Source organism: Lactuca serriola, chromosome 2 (assembly GCF_051521515.1).
Source record: "Lactuca serriola cultivar US96UC23 chromosome 2, Lser_US96UC23_V15, whole genome shotgun sequence".
In the NCBI taxonomy this organism is placed as follows: domain Eukaryota; kingdom Viridiplantae; phylum Streptophyta; class Magnoliopsida; order Asterales; family Asteraceae; genus Lactuca; species Lactuca serriola.
Window position 1 is genome coordinate 63,402,947 of NC_136409.1, and position 16,535 is coordinate 63,419,481.

General features: G+C 37.4%; 1 protein-coding gene across 1 annotated transcript; it reads right to left on the reverse strand.

The window, feature by feature from the left end:
* Positions 1-14,123: 14,123 nt before the first annotated feature.
* Positions 14,124-16,157, reverse strand: LOC145089280 (uncharacterized). Its single transcript, XM_079027736.1, has 3 exons — positions 15,542-16,157; positions 15,404-15,495; positions 14,124-14,783 (listed from the first exon to the last, which is right to left on the reverse strand). Exons 1-3 carry the CDS (start codon positions 16,155-16,157, stop codon positions 14,124-14,126), a joined length of 1,368 nt encoding a protein of 455 aa, XP_078883862.1.
* Positions 16,158-16,535: the final 378 nt, after the last annotated feature.

The following is a 16,535-nucleotide window of genomic DNA, read 5'->3' on the forward strand; positions in this document are numbered from 1 at the left end:
AGAGTATCCCAAAATCCTCAAATCTCCATAAGCCGACGGATGTGTACAATCGCGTCTTCATCTTCCCGAAATCAACAGAAGTACCTGAAACACATTTAACTCAACATAGTAAGCATGAAGCTTAGTGAGTTCCCCAAAATACCACAAACAAATGATTAGCCTCTCATGGCTATATCTCGATAAGGACCCTTCGGTCATGTGTCTCAGTGAGGACCCTCCGTTCTCACAGCTCGGGTTGGACCCTCCAGTCCTGTATCTCAATGAAGACCCTACGGTCTCACAACTCGGTTTGGACCCTCTGGTCCAAACTCAATAAGGCTCATGATAATATACATCATAAATCACAAAGATAGAACGCACAATAACATAACTCAGTATAAGCACATAAGACCCTCCGGTCAGTAACACAGACTAGACCCTCTGGTCGCATAGTAAATACCACTCAGGTAGGTATAGCGAAAAGACTCACCTCGTAAAGTAAGGCAATATATCCCGCACCCGAATTACTGGTTGTAACGCCCGTGTTTCACGACTAATAATTGATACGATGATGTAACAGTTAGGGTCAACAAATGTGACTTATGTCGAAGTAATAAAAAATGAATTGTTTGAGTATTATGTGAATTATTTGAATTTAGGTGCTTTATACTTGTTTATAATGATATAATAAATTAAGAATAAAAATAAGCGTAAAAAATAAAATGTCAGATAAACCCGATATCTATGAATAATGTTTTAGTGGTCGTGACAAGGATTCCGGAGATATAAAGAATGCCGAAATCCGAGTTATAATGAAGAAGTTATGACTTGTCGAAGTTTCGCGACAGAACCAGCACGACACTGCATGACGTAAATAGGGAGCATATGATATGGTGATTTTTAGCCTTGGTGATCTAAACAAAAGTCGTAGCATACGTTAAACCGAGAGCGTGCTTAAAAAAACGCTTAAATCTGACTTTGTATGAGGAAGTTATGATTTTTCCAAGTTTCGGATCAACAGTACACAACCCGAAGTTTAAATAGTAGATCAAACGGTTTTCGGCCGACAAAACCTAAAGGGGAATCGAAGGTATTGTTAATAGTAGCTCAACGGTGAAAAAACAGACGAAAACGGACGTCGGAGCAAGAAGTTATGAATTTTTAACAGACTTTCCTGTCCCGGCCTGTTAAAAATATAACTTTAAAAATAAAATCAAAATTAGCCGACGGAATCTAAATGAGAGTTGTAGAGTACATCTCTATCTACACGTGGATATAAAGAATGTTAAAAACGGAGCTCGTATGCGAAAGTTATGAATTTTGGAAGTCGAAGGTGTAATTTGCGAGCTGGGTGCGAGTCTACGCCCCGCGTAGACTGATGAACGCCTCGCGTACGAGTACGCCCTGCGTACGAAGATGGAACTTCACGCGGTCTCGCCTTGCTCGGTCTAGAACTGGCCACGATGCTCCATGTGAAGGGTGACACGTTTCGTACGAACGCACCGCATAGAGAGGGATCGCCCTGCGCACCGAGGTACACCCCGCATACCCTCGCAGGAACGCCCCGCGTAGTCAGCAGCCTCTCGGCTATAAATAGGATGTGAGGTAGCCTATATTTCTCATTACACCTTCTCTCTCTCTGCTTTCTCTCTAGCCTCCCTAAACCACCCCGAAGCCTAGGAAACATTACTAGCACTAGAAGAAAGCACCGGAGCATCCGAAGGCTCCGAGAAAAAGAGTTTTTCGTTTAGAAACTCTACCCCCGCATATCTTGGTTTTCAAGCAAACCTCCCGGTTTCGTCAAAGGAGATTTTTTTAAGAAGTGATGCGTTGTCCGAATCACCACCTTATCAAGTAAGTGCATAGTTACTTTCATCATAGACATAGATATGAAGTATTTTATATAAATTACGTGCTACGTGTACATATTATCTGTTTACCTAAGATCTAAGCTGGATGAAAGATCTAAACTTCTTCTTTCAGATCTGAACTTTTTCTTTCATAAACTTTTTCTTTCAGTACTGAACTTTTTTTCCTTCAGATCTAAACTTCTTCTTTTCAGATCTAAACTTTTCTCTTCAGATCTAAACTATATGTATATATTTTATACTTTAAGATCTATGTTGGATTAAAGATTTAAACTTCATTTTTTTTTTCAGATATGAATTGTATGTGTATTTTATATCTACAAATATGTTGGGTAAAACATGGGTAGATGAAATAGTTAGTGTGTGATAAAATGACGAGAGGCCTCGATATTGAAGATGATCCAGTGTAACGCCCGGGTTTCAAGGCTAAGCATTTTTGTCAATGTAATAGTCTAGGTCAACTATTGTAACTCTTTTTGAAGTAATAAGGATGAAATATTTGAGTATTATGTGAATTATGTGTGTTTATGTGTTTATTATTTAATTATAAATGTATAATTAATAAAGAATAAAAATAAGCATCAAAATTAAAGTTTGAGATAAGTCCGATATCTTTACATACAGTTGTAGTGGTCGAAACAAGGATTCCGGGGATATAAGGAATGCCGAAATCCGAGTTATAATGAAGAAGTTATGACCCGTCGAAGTTTCGCGACAGAACCGACACGATACCGGGAAGCATAAATAGTGAATTTACGATAGAGCGAGATTTAACCTTAGTGATATAAACGAAAGTCGTAGAATATTTTAAACTAAGAACATCGATAAAAAGAACGCCCAAATCTGACTTCGTATGAAGAAGTTATGATTTTTCGAAGTTTCGGATTAGTAGTGTACAACCCGAAATTCGAATATTAGATCGAACGATTTTTAACCGAAACGACCTAAAAGAGACTCGAAGATCTCGTTAAAAGTAGCGTAACGAGAAAAAGATGGGCGAACACGGACGTCGGATGAAGAAGATATGAGGATTTAACGGACCAATCCTGTCCCGGCCTGTTAATAATATAAAATTTAAAATTGAGTCAAAATTAGCCGACGGAGTCTAAACGAAAGTTGTAGAGTACTTTCCCACCTTCGCGTGGATATAAAGAACGTCGAAAACGGAGCTCGTATGTTAAAGTTACAAATTTTTAAAGTTGGAAAGTGAATTTGCGAAGCTGAGGCATGGACTGATGACGTGGCTTAATCCTGACTGTCGCTTGCGGCCCACGGTCCTCGCTTCGGATGATGACACGTCGCCTCGCATTACGCCCAGCGTCCGAAGTCTGTATGCCCCGCGTACCTTCGCTCTTATCCAGTCCGAGAACGAGCCGTGTGCGAGACAGCTGGAAGCCTTATCCGAGCCATTACGCCCAACGTAGGTCCGAGGTACGCCCAGCGTACCGAGGCCTCGCATGCTATATAAAGGGCTGAAGGCAGCTCCATTTTTCACAACAAATTCCATTCTCTCTCTAGTTTCTTTCTCTCTCTACAACCCCAAACCCCCCCTAAACCCTAGATAAACCCCCTAGCACCCTAGGGAAGCCCCGAGACTCCCAGAGTCCCGAGAAAAAGGAGTCTTTCGGTTTCGAAACGCTGCTCCAATTAAGTTCCGGTTTTCGATAAAATTCGCTGTAAGTGTGCTACGCTTATGCAATTTTTAATATAGCTTTCAAATAATTATAGGAATGTTATTAGGTCCTTAAAATAATTATTTGGGCTATTATTATGAGTTATATTGAGTGTTATTGACGCTTATATAATAATAATAATAGTCAGACTATTAATTTGTCACAGTTATTGTTAGACTAAATCCTAGTGGTATTGGTACTAGGTTTTATCGAATGAATATCGTTTTGAGAGTATCGAAGCGCTGTCCGAGTGCCGAGTCACCACCTTTTAGGTGAGTGCATAGTTACTTTCAGCTTACACATAGATACGAAGTATTTTATATGAATTACGTGTTATGTGTGCATATTACTTGAATACTTGCTATCTATGCTGGATGAACATTGTTATGCATGTTTTCAATGATTTAAGTTGTATATGTATTTTATATCTACGAAAATGTTGGGGTAAAACATGGGTAGATGTAATAGGTGATGTGTGATAAAATGATGAGAGGCCTCGATGTTGATGTTGTTGATTTGGTCATCTAGCGGAGTATGGATGACGACCACAGACTTTTCTAGACAGTCCAGTGGAACGCTAGTAGGCTCGCAACCTGTAGGTGTTTGTGAACGATGTGTTCACTGGTGTACTCCATCCCCCACATGGTTGCCTTTAGGACATTTATTGTTAAGGAATCCCCTTAGCAGTAGTGTCCATCCCGATGATGATCCTTAGGCTAGGTCCCTTATGATAGGTGTTTAGGGACGAAAAGTGAGGATAACGGGAACGGGTAATCGGGTTATTGTTGATTGATGAAATTAATAAACTTATTTATTGTGGGTTGAAAAACCCTATGTGCTCACCAGGCTCCCAAGCCTGACCCACTCAGTTTTATGTGTTACAGGTAGTGGCGCTTGAGCATAGATATGATGTTTGGACGAGGGATTACGGATATAGGCCTGTAGATATGAAATAATGTAGTAAGGCTTATATTGTATTGTTTATGCTTTTGATCTGTACGAACATGACATCCCAAGTCTTTTAATGAAATACATTTCTATGGAAATGCTTTTGATAAATCTTTATCATATTTTGTTTTGGGACAAATTCCGCAACACTATTATTTAAAATGTTACTCTGATTTTTAAACAAAGCATAAACAAACCGGTCTTTTCTGGCCGTGATTTTGGGGATGTCACATCCAGTCATCTAGCGGAGTATAGATAACGATCACAGACTTTTCTAGACAGTCTAGTGGGACACTAGTAGGCTCGTAACTTGTAGGTGTTTATATGAACTAAGTGTTCACCAGGTGTACTTCATCCCCCTCATGGTTGCCTTATTTGACATAAACTGTTGAGGTATCTCCTAAGCGGTGTTGTTACCACGATGATAATCCTTAGGCTATGTCCCTTATATTAGATGCTTTAGGAACGTAAAGTGAGGGTAACGGGAACGGGTAATCGGGTTTGTTTGGTTTGATGAAATTAATAAACTTATTTATTATGGGTTGAAAACCCTATGTTCTCACCAGGCTCCCAAGCCCGACCCACTCAAATTGTTGTATTACAGGTAATGGCAAGAGCATAGTTGGATGATTTGACGAGAGGATAATGGATTATAGGCCAACATATTTAGATAAATGTTGTAAAGCCAATGTTGTACTGTTTATGCTTCTGAGCTGTATTAATGATGACATCCCGAGGTTTTAATATAATGAAATAAATTTCTTCGGAAATGTTTTGATAAATCTTCATCATATTTTATTTTGGGAATAAATTCCGCAACACTTTTCGTTAAAAGGTTACTCTGATTTGAAAATAAAGCATAAACATATCGGTCTTTTCTGGTCGTGAAATTGGGGATGTTACAATTGGTATCAAAGCATTAGTTTAAGCGAACTAGGAATTTGTAGGATTTCTAGACTTAAAGTTAGAATGCTAAGTGATGATCGTGAGATGAGTGTGTACCATATTTTAGACACGAGCACTAGTTTATTTTAGGAATGATGCCTAAAATGATTTATGTGTTAAATGATATATGATTGTCGTATATGCTATTATTTGTTCAGATCTATGGTCTGTTGCCGACCGGATCTGGAAACCTTGTGTGTTCAGGATTCTAAGCGCACGACTACGATATTAGAACTAGCATGTAACGTTTCGGAGTGATAAGGAGGATTTAAATGTCTATCACAAATAAAGATCCAAATTCACCTACTTTGGTGTATAGATCAACATGTTGGGAACCCAAAGTGGAGTCGGAAACAAAAATGGAAACAGGAATCAATGACCTCATCCCCAAATGATTGAGAAGGTTCTGATAATAGAAGCTGCACCTAATCCAGACACAATGGCTGGAGTACAAGCCATGATTCGGGATATGATGGATGAGCAGAGGGAAGAAATGAGGCAACTGTTGCAAAATAACAGGGATGAACTTTCGATGCCTATTGAACAATCAGAACTGAATGAAGGCCAGTCAGAGGAATGGAATTATAGCCTCACTGTCAGTCAAGTGGAACCCCAAGTGACAATAAGAACGTCTTGGGTGCCAAACCACCAAGTCTTTCCGGAAGCCCAAATCTAGTAGAGATTATGGACTGGATCTCCGAAATGGAGATGGTATTTGAAAGCTGCAACTGTAACGACAAACAGAAAACCTTCTTTACGGTCAGACAACTGAAGAACAAAGTTTAAACTGGTGGAAGTTATTAGCATGTACGATGCCACGAGGAGAAGCTCTGAAGATTTCTTGGGAAGCGTTCATCGAGTAGTTGAAAATGCAGTACTGCTCCGAAATAGATATGATAGATCTAAATAATGAGTTCCAGAACTTGAAGAAGGGGATAATGAGCATTGATGAATATGCTACTGCATTCACCAAGAAGATGAAGTTATTTCCATACCTAGTGCCGACTGAACTCGCCAAGATAGAGAAATTTGTTAACGGATTGCCATCATACTTTGGCCCAACAGTCCAAATGGCAAGCACACTGAAGGAAACCATTGGAGCAGCCAAGAATGTCGAGACCCAGTTAAGAGAAAAGGGTCTGGAGAGAACTGAGGTTGGTGATAAATTTTTTTTGATGGATCTTCAAGGTCCAACAAGAAAACTAAATTCTCGAAGTTCGATTCAAAGAAACTCGGAGGAGGAACAGGAGGTGAAGCGAAGTGGTGCGAAAAGTGCAAGAAGAAACAACATGGGAAATGCGGCGGAGAGGTCACTTGTTTCAAGTGTGGGAAGTCCGAACACTATGCCAATGAGTGTACATCCAACAAGAGGGTGTGTTATGAATGCAATGAAGGAGGGCATATTTCGAAGAACTACCCAAGGAAGAATGAAGCAGAAAGGTCAAATGCACCGTCCAAGCCAAGGGCATTCCAAATGATCCTTGACGAAGCAGCTGATAATGCAAGGAATAAGGAGTGAGGATTGATATCCGAATATCAAATTATGAAGTGGCCATGTGGGTAGCATCATGTGGCACAGCTTATTAGAGGCATAGTATAGGATGAACTGGAACATCTATGTAATAATTTCAAGAAATAATATAGAAACTTGATTTTGTTATCTGATGTGTCAAATGATTATGTGAAATTATTGAATGATGACTTGGAAAACTGCGAGACAATACTTGGAATGAGTATGAGTAAGTGTGAATGGTAGTAGAGGCCTATACTACCGGAAGCACAAGACTCGCACTTGGATCAGGGAAAGTTTCAAGGTTACCAAGAAGCTAGTAATTGATTATGTTTTGTTCATCTTCGTCGTTATCATCGTTTTGGTAATGACTAAGAAGATGATTGTTATTCCAACCTTAGGGTCATATCAAATTGAGTTCGACTAAGATAAGCATGTCACTTGGTTCGGAGAACCAAGTTCTATGTAGCATCTGACCTAAGCCAAAAGATTGAAGTGAAAGATAATCAAAGAAATCAATAGAAGTTGTCTCAACTATTTTGGAAAGCGTCGAGAAAGCTTAGGAGGAATCTTTAGAAAAGAATGACCGAAAGGAAGAACGTTTAGGCAAAACATTGGCATTCACTACGAATAATCAAGGATTAAAGGTATTCCAAGATAGGATTTGGGTGCCCAAGATGGGTGAAGTAAGAGATCTTCTATTGGAAGAAGCTCACAAGACCATGTACTCGATTCATCCTAGTAGCACTAAAATGTATAAGGATCTGAAACCCTACTACTGCTGGCATACGATGAAGCTCGATGTTGCGAAGCATGTGGCTGAGTGTGTGACCTGTGCGAGAGTTAAGGCACAATATCAGAAACCATATGGGAGTTTAGAACCTTTACCTGTATGCATGGGTAAATGGGAGGACATCACCATGGGTTTTGTCATTAAGCTACCCAGAACGAAGGACGGTCGCGACATGATTTGGGTGGTCGTTGATCGATTCACTAATAGTGCACACTTCATAGCAGCCAATGAAAGATGATCTATGGATAAGCTTGCAAATGCTTACCTGAAGGAAGTAGTAAGACTTCATGGTGTTCCTTTAACGACTTCACAGTGTTCCTTTAACAATAGTATCAGACCATGATAGTCGTTTCACGTTAAGGTTTTGGAGGAGTCTACAAGAGGAGTTGGGTTCGAAGTTGTGTTTAATTACAGCTTACCATCCACAGATAGATGAACATAGCGAAGGACAACCACGACATGATTTGGGTGGTCGTTGATCGATTCACTAATAGTGCACACTTCATAGAAGCCAATGAAAGATGATCTATGGACAAGCTTGCAAATAAAAGATGATCTATGGATAAGCTTGCAAATGCTTACATGAAGGAAGTAGTAAGACTTCACGGTGTTCCTTTAACGATAGTATCAGACCATGATAGTTGTTTCACGTCAAGGTTTTGGAGGAGTCTACAAGAGAAGTTGGGTTCGAAGTGGTGTTTAAGTACAACATACCATCCACAGACTGATGGTCAAAGCGAAAAAATGATACAAACACTGTAAGATATGCTAAGAACATGTAACCTGGAATTCCAAGGTAATTGGGATGAACACTTACCCCCTGGTAGAATTTTCCTACAACAATAGTTACCGTTTGAGCATCAAGATGACACCTTACCAAGCTTTGTATGGACAATAGTTTCGTACGCCGTCTTGTTGGCTTGATGTTGTTGAAAAAGCAGTTTATGGGCCCCGAGATAATCCATCAGACTGCTGAAAAGTTGAAGGTGATTAGAGAAAGGATGTTAGCAGCTCAAGATCTTCAAAAGAGCTATGATGACAAGAAAACATGACCGATGACATTTGAAGTTGGGGATTCGGTTTTTTCTTAAAGTCTCACCATGGAAGGGACTTATAAGATTCAGAAAAAGAGGAAAGTTGAGTCTAAGTTTTATTGGAGTGTTCAAAGTTCTTTAGAGGATTGGGAACCAAGCTTACAAGCTAGAACTACCAGAAGAACTAGATGGTATCCATGACACTTTCCATGTGTGTTATTTGAGGAAATTTACGGGACAAGTTCCCGACATAATTCCAATTTCTGAGTTAAGGATGGATGAAAATAAGAGGCTAATTGAAGATCCAGAGGCAATTGTTGACCGTAAGACTAAGAAGTTGCAACGCAAGATGGTTGACTTAGTGCTTGTGTGATGGAAACATACGAATGGGCCAAATCTCACCTGGGAAACGGAGAGTGACATGATGAGTCGCTATCCACATTTGTTTGTTGATGCATGATTCTGGGACGGAATCATCCTAAGGGGAAGAGAATTGTAATGCCTGTGTTTTGAGGCTAAGCATTGATGCGATGATGTAATAGTTAGGGTCAACAAATGTGACTTATGTCGAAGTAATAAAAAAGGAATAGTTTGAGTATTATGTAAATTTATGTGCTTTATACTTGTTTATAATGATATAATAAATTAAGAATGAAAGTAAGTGTCAAAAATAAAATGTTAGATAAACCCGATGTCTTTGAAGAAAGTTATAGTGGTCGTGGCAAGGATTCCAGAGATATAAAGAATGCCGAAATCCGAGTTCTAACAAAGAAGTTATGACTTGTCGCAGTTTCGTGACAGAACCGGCACTACACCTCGTGATATAAAAAGTGAGTTTTCAATAAATTGATTTTTAGCCTTAGTGATCTAAACGAAAGTCATAGCATACGTTAAACCAAGAATGTGCATAAAAAGAATGCCTAAATCTGACTTCGTATGAGGAAGTTATGATTTTTCCAAGTTTCGGACGAACAATACACAACCTGGAGTTCGAATAGTAGATCAAACGGTTTCTGGCCAACACAAACTAAACGGCAATCAAAGGTCTCATTAATAGTAGCTCAACGGTAAAAAGATAGATGAAAATGGATGTCGGATGTAGAAGTTTAGAATTTTAACGGACTTTCCTGTCCCGACATGTTAAAAATATAACTTTAAAAATAAAGTCAAAATTACCCGACAGAGTCTAATTGAAAGTTTTAGAGTACGTCTCTACCTATGTGTGGATATAAAGAACATTGAAAAAGGAGCTCATATGCAAAAGTTACGAATTTTAGATGTCGAAGGTGTAATTTGCGATACGCCCTGCATAGATCTTCGTATGCCTCGCGTACGTGTACGTCCTGCATAAGAAGATGGAATGTTGTGCAGTCTCGCCCTAATCGATATGGAAGTAGCCACGATGCTCCATGCGACAGGTGACACGTTTCGTACGAACGCGCTGTATAGAGAGGGAACGCCCTGCGCACCGAGGTACGCCCCGCATACCCACGCAGGAACGCCCTGCGTAGTCAGTAGCCTCTTGGCTATAAATAGGATGCGAGGCGGACTATTCTTTTACACCTTCTTTCTCTCTCTACTTCCTCTCTAGCCTCCCTAAACCACCCCGAAGCCTAGGAAACCTCCCTAGAACTAGAAGAAAGCCCGAGAGTGTCCGAAGGCTCCGAGAAAAAGAGTTTTTTGGTTTAAAGACTTCGCCTCCGCAGAGCCCAGTTTTCAAGCAAACCTCCCAGTTTCATCAAGGGATATTATTTTAAGAAGCGAAGCGCTGTCCGAATCACCACCTTATCAAGTGAGTGCATAGTTACCTTCATCTTACACATAGATATGAAGTATTTTATATAAACTACGTGTTATGTGTACATATTATTTGTTTACCTAAGATCTATGCTGGATGAAGGATCTAAACTTCTTTCTTTCAGATCTGAACTTTTTCTTTCAGATCTAAAATGTTTCTTTATGATCTGAATTTTTTCCTTCAGATCTAAACATTTTCTTTTTAGATCTAAACTTTTCTCTTCAGATCTAAACTATATATATATATATATATATATATATATATATATATATATATACTTTGAGATCTATGTTGGATTAAAGATTTAAACTTTGTTTTTTTTTTTCTGATTTGAATTGTATGTGTATTTTATATCTACAAATATGTTGGGTAAAACATGGGTAGATGAAATAGTTGGTGTTTGATAAAATGATGAGAGGCCTCGATATTGAAGATGATCCAGACATCTAGCGGAGTATAGATGTCGACCACAGACTTTTCTAGACAATCTAGTGGGATGCTAGCAGGCTCGCAACCTATAGGTGTTTATTTGAACTAAGTGTTCACCAGGTGTACTCCATCCCCCTCATGGTTGCCTTATTTGACATAAACTGCTGAGGTATCCCCTAAGCAGTGTTGTTACCCCGATGATAATCCTTAGGCTAGATCCCCTATATTAGATATTTTAAGGACGTAAGGTGAGGATAACAGGAACGTGTAATCGGGTTTGTTTGGTTTGATGAAATTAATAAACTTATTTATTGTGGGTTAAAAGCCTTATGTGCTCACCAGGCTCCCAAGCCTGACCCACTCAGTTTCTTATATTACAGGTAATGGCAAGAGCATAGTTTGATGACTTGACGAGAGTATTATGGATTATAGGCCAGTAGATTTAAATAAATGTTGTAAAGCCTATGTTGTACTGTATATGCTTCTGATCTGTATTAATGATGTCATCCCAAGGTTTTAATATAATGAAATACATTTCTTCGGAAATGCTTTGATAAATCTTTATCATATTTTATTTTGGGAATAAATTCCGCAAGACTTTTCTTTAAAAAGTTACTTTGATTTGAAAATAAAGCATAAACAAATCGGTCTTTTTTGGCTATGAAATTGGGGATATCACACCGGTCTAGACTCCGCCTAACATATATCACATATTCCTCTAATTAATAATTGATATTAACAACCCCTAAAAGATGTTAGGATAAGCTCCTCTACTAAATCTCAGAAGGGTAAAAGACCATTTTACCCCTCTGTGGCCTCCAAAGTCCACAACTTGACCAAAACCCTAAAAGTCAACGAGAGCCAGCAGTCAACTCGTCGAGTGCAACTCATAGACTTGTCGAGTGCAACTCATAGACTCGTCGAGTTCCTACAGAACTCAGTAAATCGCGAAAACTCGAGTCAACTCTTCGAGTTGTTGGCCAACTCGTTGAGTCCATGCAGTGTCCAGAAGATCGGGGAAAAACCCTAACCACTTGTCGAGTTGTCCCACCAACTTGTCGAGTTCACTATGAATCCAAAAACAGGAAAACCCAACTCGGCTCATCGATTTAGATGCCCAACTCGACGAGTTCTTTAGCCATTACACATTAAGCCCTTCCAGTCGATTCTAATGCTCCAAACTTCAGATCCAACCTCTTAGGATGAAGTTATCAAGTAAAGTTGCTAACTTTACATGCATGCAAAGTTATCATGTAAAGTTGCTAACTTTACATGCATGCAAGGCCTCACAAAGGTAAAACATCCAAAACTAAGCTCAATAAGGGGTTTAGGGCATGGAGAAGAGCCAAAGCTTGATAAATTTGATGACCAATAAGGGGTTTAGGGCATGGAGAAGAGCCAATGCTTGATAAATTTGATGACTTTGTGACTATGGGGACCTAGAGGAGTCCGGATCTGAAATTTTGTCCTTGTGACAAGCTCAAACTCGAGTATGACTCCATTGTGCCCCAAAAATGGCCATAAACACTCCCGAAATAAGATCTAAGTATTAAGAAGTCATGGTATTAACTTTACACCTCAGTTTGATCGCCAATACACAGGAGGTGATGGATCTACAACCTTCTTCTTGATCCAAGCTTCTCAATCTTCAAGTCTCCTTCCAAAACTCCCCAAAAGTCACCTTTTAAGCTCTCCAGACATACCCAAGAGGGTACAAAGCTCAATCTAGGGTTTTCTCTGGTTGAAATGACGGTGAGGGAGGATATAATGGATTATAAGTTCTTTAAATAGGGTCCAAAACCCAGAAATTTAGGGTTTTCACTTAACAGCCTCAACTCAGTAAGTTGGCCCCTCCAACTCGGCGAGTTTGCTTCAAAATTCGTGCGGGCTGATCTTTCATACACGATGAGTTGGAGCAGCCAACTCGTCGAGTAGGTCCTATAATATGCATGAAGCCCTTGAATTTCACACCTGGGAAATCAGGGTGTTACATATTATTGATTAATTATTTCATTTCCTATTTTTCTTTGTTTGTACATTTTCTTTTTTGGATATAGAGTGATCTTATTTTGTCTTTCCAATTTTCTGAACCATTTCCCAAATTTATGACCAACTCATTCACCCTTGGTTATACTTTGCACAACATGTTTGATTTCATATTATTTTAACGGGCAAAATAATGAGACACTGATTTTTTCACATCATATTTAGCTTACATTTCTACATATTGACTAACTAGGTTAAAACCCATGGAAATCACAACTGATAATTTTAAATAGAATTAAAATTTTGATTGTATAATAAAATAAGATCTCATTAGTTTACAAAAAAAATCATGAATTGAGATATTGTATTTTTTATTAACTTTGTAATTTGTAAGGATTTAATAAGTATGTAAGTCCAACTATTTGATAAAAGTCATAAGTTTGTATAATGCAACATACATTTGAGTAAAGAGAAATAAACACAAAAAATCATTGAGATTGAATTGCTATAAAACAAACAAAACATTTTTGTAATGTAATTAACATAAAAATAATACAAAACATAATTATAAATAAATAAATTAATATGATGGATGAAGTGTGATTTACTAAAAGTGACTAAAAGATGCTACAAAAAAGTTTGTTATAAATTTCGAAAAACTTCCTTATAAACAACATTGGAGGTTTTATTCGCGAGTCTACCATCTTTATCTAAAATTAAAAATTTTAATCCATCTCTGCTTTGAACTTTAGATAAGGCAACATATAATTGACCATGTGAAAAAACGGGATCTTTATGAAACAAACTAACCTTCGATAACGATTGTCCTTGATACTTATTAATAATCATTGCAAAACATATGGCCAAAGGAAACTGTCTTCTTTGGAATTTGAAGGGAATTTTTTTTCTAATGGACTTAAAGACATTCTTGGAGTAAAAGTCTGGTTTCCAATATTAGTTCTAGATATTATATGTGTCTCAATAACATGTTTGCCTAATGATATCATCTGCAGTCTTGTGCCATAACATAAACCGTTTTTTTGATCAATATTTCTCAGTAACATTACTAGAATACCAATTTTTGAAACTAAATTATGATTTGGTACACCTAATATTTTGAGACCGTTTAATACACCATGCGAGTATAAATTTGCATCAAATTAATCATAGGCAAATTCGGATTCACATATACTTTCTGAACTTAAATATTCAACCTCATCTCGTGGAAACTTCTTAAGCAAATGGTTGTTTATTTCCTGAGCAACTTCATTCCTTGGAGCAAGTACCGATCTTTCTGGAAAAAAACTTGTAGTTTTGTACTTCTCCAAAATTGAAGGATATACAAACTCGATTAATGAACCTATAGGATCATGTGGATCATTAATTAGAATATCATCCAGAATATCAATAATCGTTTCGTCATCATTCATACCACCAAGATTTCCTTCTCCTATATCCAATAGCCAATTTGGAAAATCTCTTATTTTTTTTTCTATATCAGATTGATCCCTTCCAACGGTTAGCCTCATGTTTTTTGTTAATTTATGGACTTTGCATTGTTGCCATAAATCTGAAGAACTCAAAGAAGCACTAACAATTTTATGTTTACTGCCACCTGGAACAACATGTAGAATTTGTTTGAAATCTCCTCTAAAAACAATCACTTTCCCTCCAAACGAAATTGTTGAGATGGTAGAATTTTCACACCATAATACATCTTTCAAATTTCGATCTAAAACTTCAAATGCATGCTTATAGACCATAGGTGCTTCATCCCAAATTATCAATGAGGGTTTTCTTAATAAGCTAGCGATCACTATCTGGATTTATTTTACAAACAAAATCCTTTGTAAGTTCAAATGGAAGTATAAATCGAGAGTGTGTTGTTCTACCACCGGGCAATAATTATGAAGCAATCCCACTTGAAACAACATTCAAAACAATATGACTATCCGATCTAATTGTTGCAAATATTATCTTTCATAAAAAAGTTTTACCCGTTCCACCATAACCATAAACAAAGAAGACATCTCCTTTATTTTCCTTTAACAACACTCCTGATATCAAGGAAAATGCCGCGTTGCTCTTTTGTTAATCCAAGAAACATACAATCAAACCCATTCTTTATAATGGGAATGTCATAATCTAGCTCCACGGTGACAAGTCGATTGTTTGAAGAAGAAACTGATTCAACATCCAGGTAAGGCATATTGGTAAGTTTTTTGAGAGTTGATATGTTTCGAAGTAAAATTTATTCTATCTAAAACAAAGTTAAGTTCTTAAGTTCATCTTCAATGAGTGATAATTCTGGAGGACAAATATGAAATTAATTAGAAATAATATAATATAGTATTTATTAATATTTTAAATTATTATTTAATGTATGTTGAATAATAAAGAATTTACATTATAAATAAAAATGAAGAAAAAATTCTAATACCTGGAGACTTGAACCTTTTTCGTTGGTTATAAAGAATTCCATCTGCCAAATATTCTCATGTATTTTCCCAAACAGCCTTTGGTTTAGACATACTGTTACACATCAACAATGTAGCAAATAAGAATCGTAGATAAAAACCAGATCCACAATGGCTTGCTTCTTTAATTGCATCGATGTATTCTTTGTCATCATCTAAGAGCCTGAGTGCATAACAAACATCTCTAAAAGAAGAATATGTTTCACCATTTACTGTGTGAATTTTTTCAAATGATATTGGACCTTTCACTTTGTTTATAAGAATCCTTAAAAAATAAGCTTCGCTAAGATTGGATGCAACCGAATGAATTCTACTAATGGATTTTCCTACTTCCCTTCGCTTCCAAAACCTACCATTTAATTTCAAAACAAACTTTGTAGGGAATTCAACATATGTAAGTTCTCGTGCTTCACTATTAATTGTATTATACTCCATCCTAGATGTGAACTTTGAAGCAACAACAGAAGGTTTCTCCAGAATATTGTCAATATCATCGTCTTTCCCATAAATAATCTGTTGTTGATCAGGAATATGAAAAGGTAGTCTAACCACAGAAGGATACATGCAATGAACATCATATTTAAAAATTTGCCATGATTCTTCACATGTAGATACATTTATACAATCATAATACTCATTTATTTCATCGACCGCATCATTATTATCACAGTCGTTGTTGCTTCGTACAATGGCAACTATAGCTTTGTTAGGTTCCATGTTTATGTATTTAAATAAATACTTTATAGAAGAGCCCTGATTTCACTATTCAACATTAATATGTGTCTGATATCTTTTCAATAGATATTTGTTATAGGGACAACATTTTTATTATCCAACCTAAAACCCGATTTTTCAAGAAAATGACCATCATTTCTTCTCCTATATAATGGAAAGCCATTATGATCAACAAGTGTATGATTACAGAATTGCTTTGGAAAGTTTTTAGAGCACTTTTTGTCCACAATGCAAGGATAATTGATATTTTCAACTCCACATTGACCATGAATCATGAACTCATTCACAAGTGAATACAATTCTGGATCTTCATCTATGTATGGTATCTCAGCGGAAATTATCAGATCGATAAATTCAACA

Excerpts from the sequence above, each read along its gene's own strand:
- LOC145089280 (XM_079027736.1), bottom strand. The coding sequence starts at position 16,157 with ATGGAACCTAACAAAGCTATAGTTGCCATTGTACGAAGCAACAACGAC. Across the intron at positions 15,496-15,541 it reads AGCAAGCCATTGTGGATCTG|TATGTCTAAACCAAAGGCTG; the intron begins GTTTTTATCTAC and ends GATGTGTAACAG. Across the intron at positions 14,784-15,403 it reads AAAAAGGTTCAAGTCTCCAG|ATAGTGATCGCTAGCTTATT; the intron begins GTATTAGAATTT and ends AAATAAATCCAG.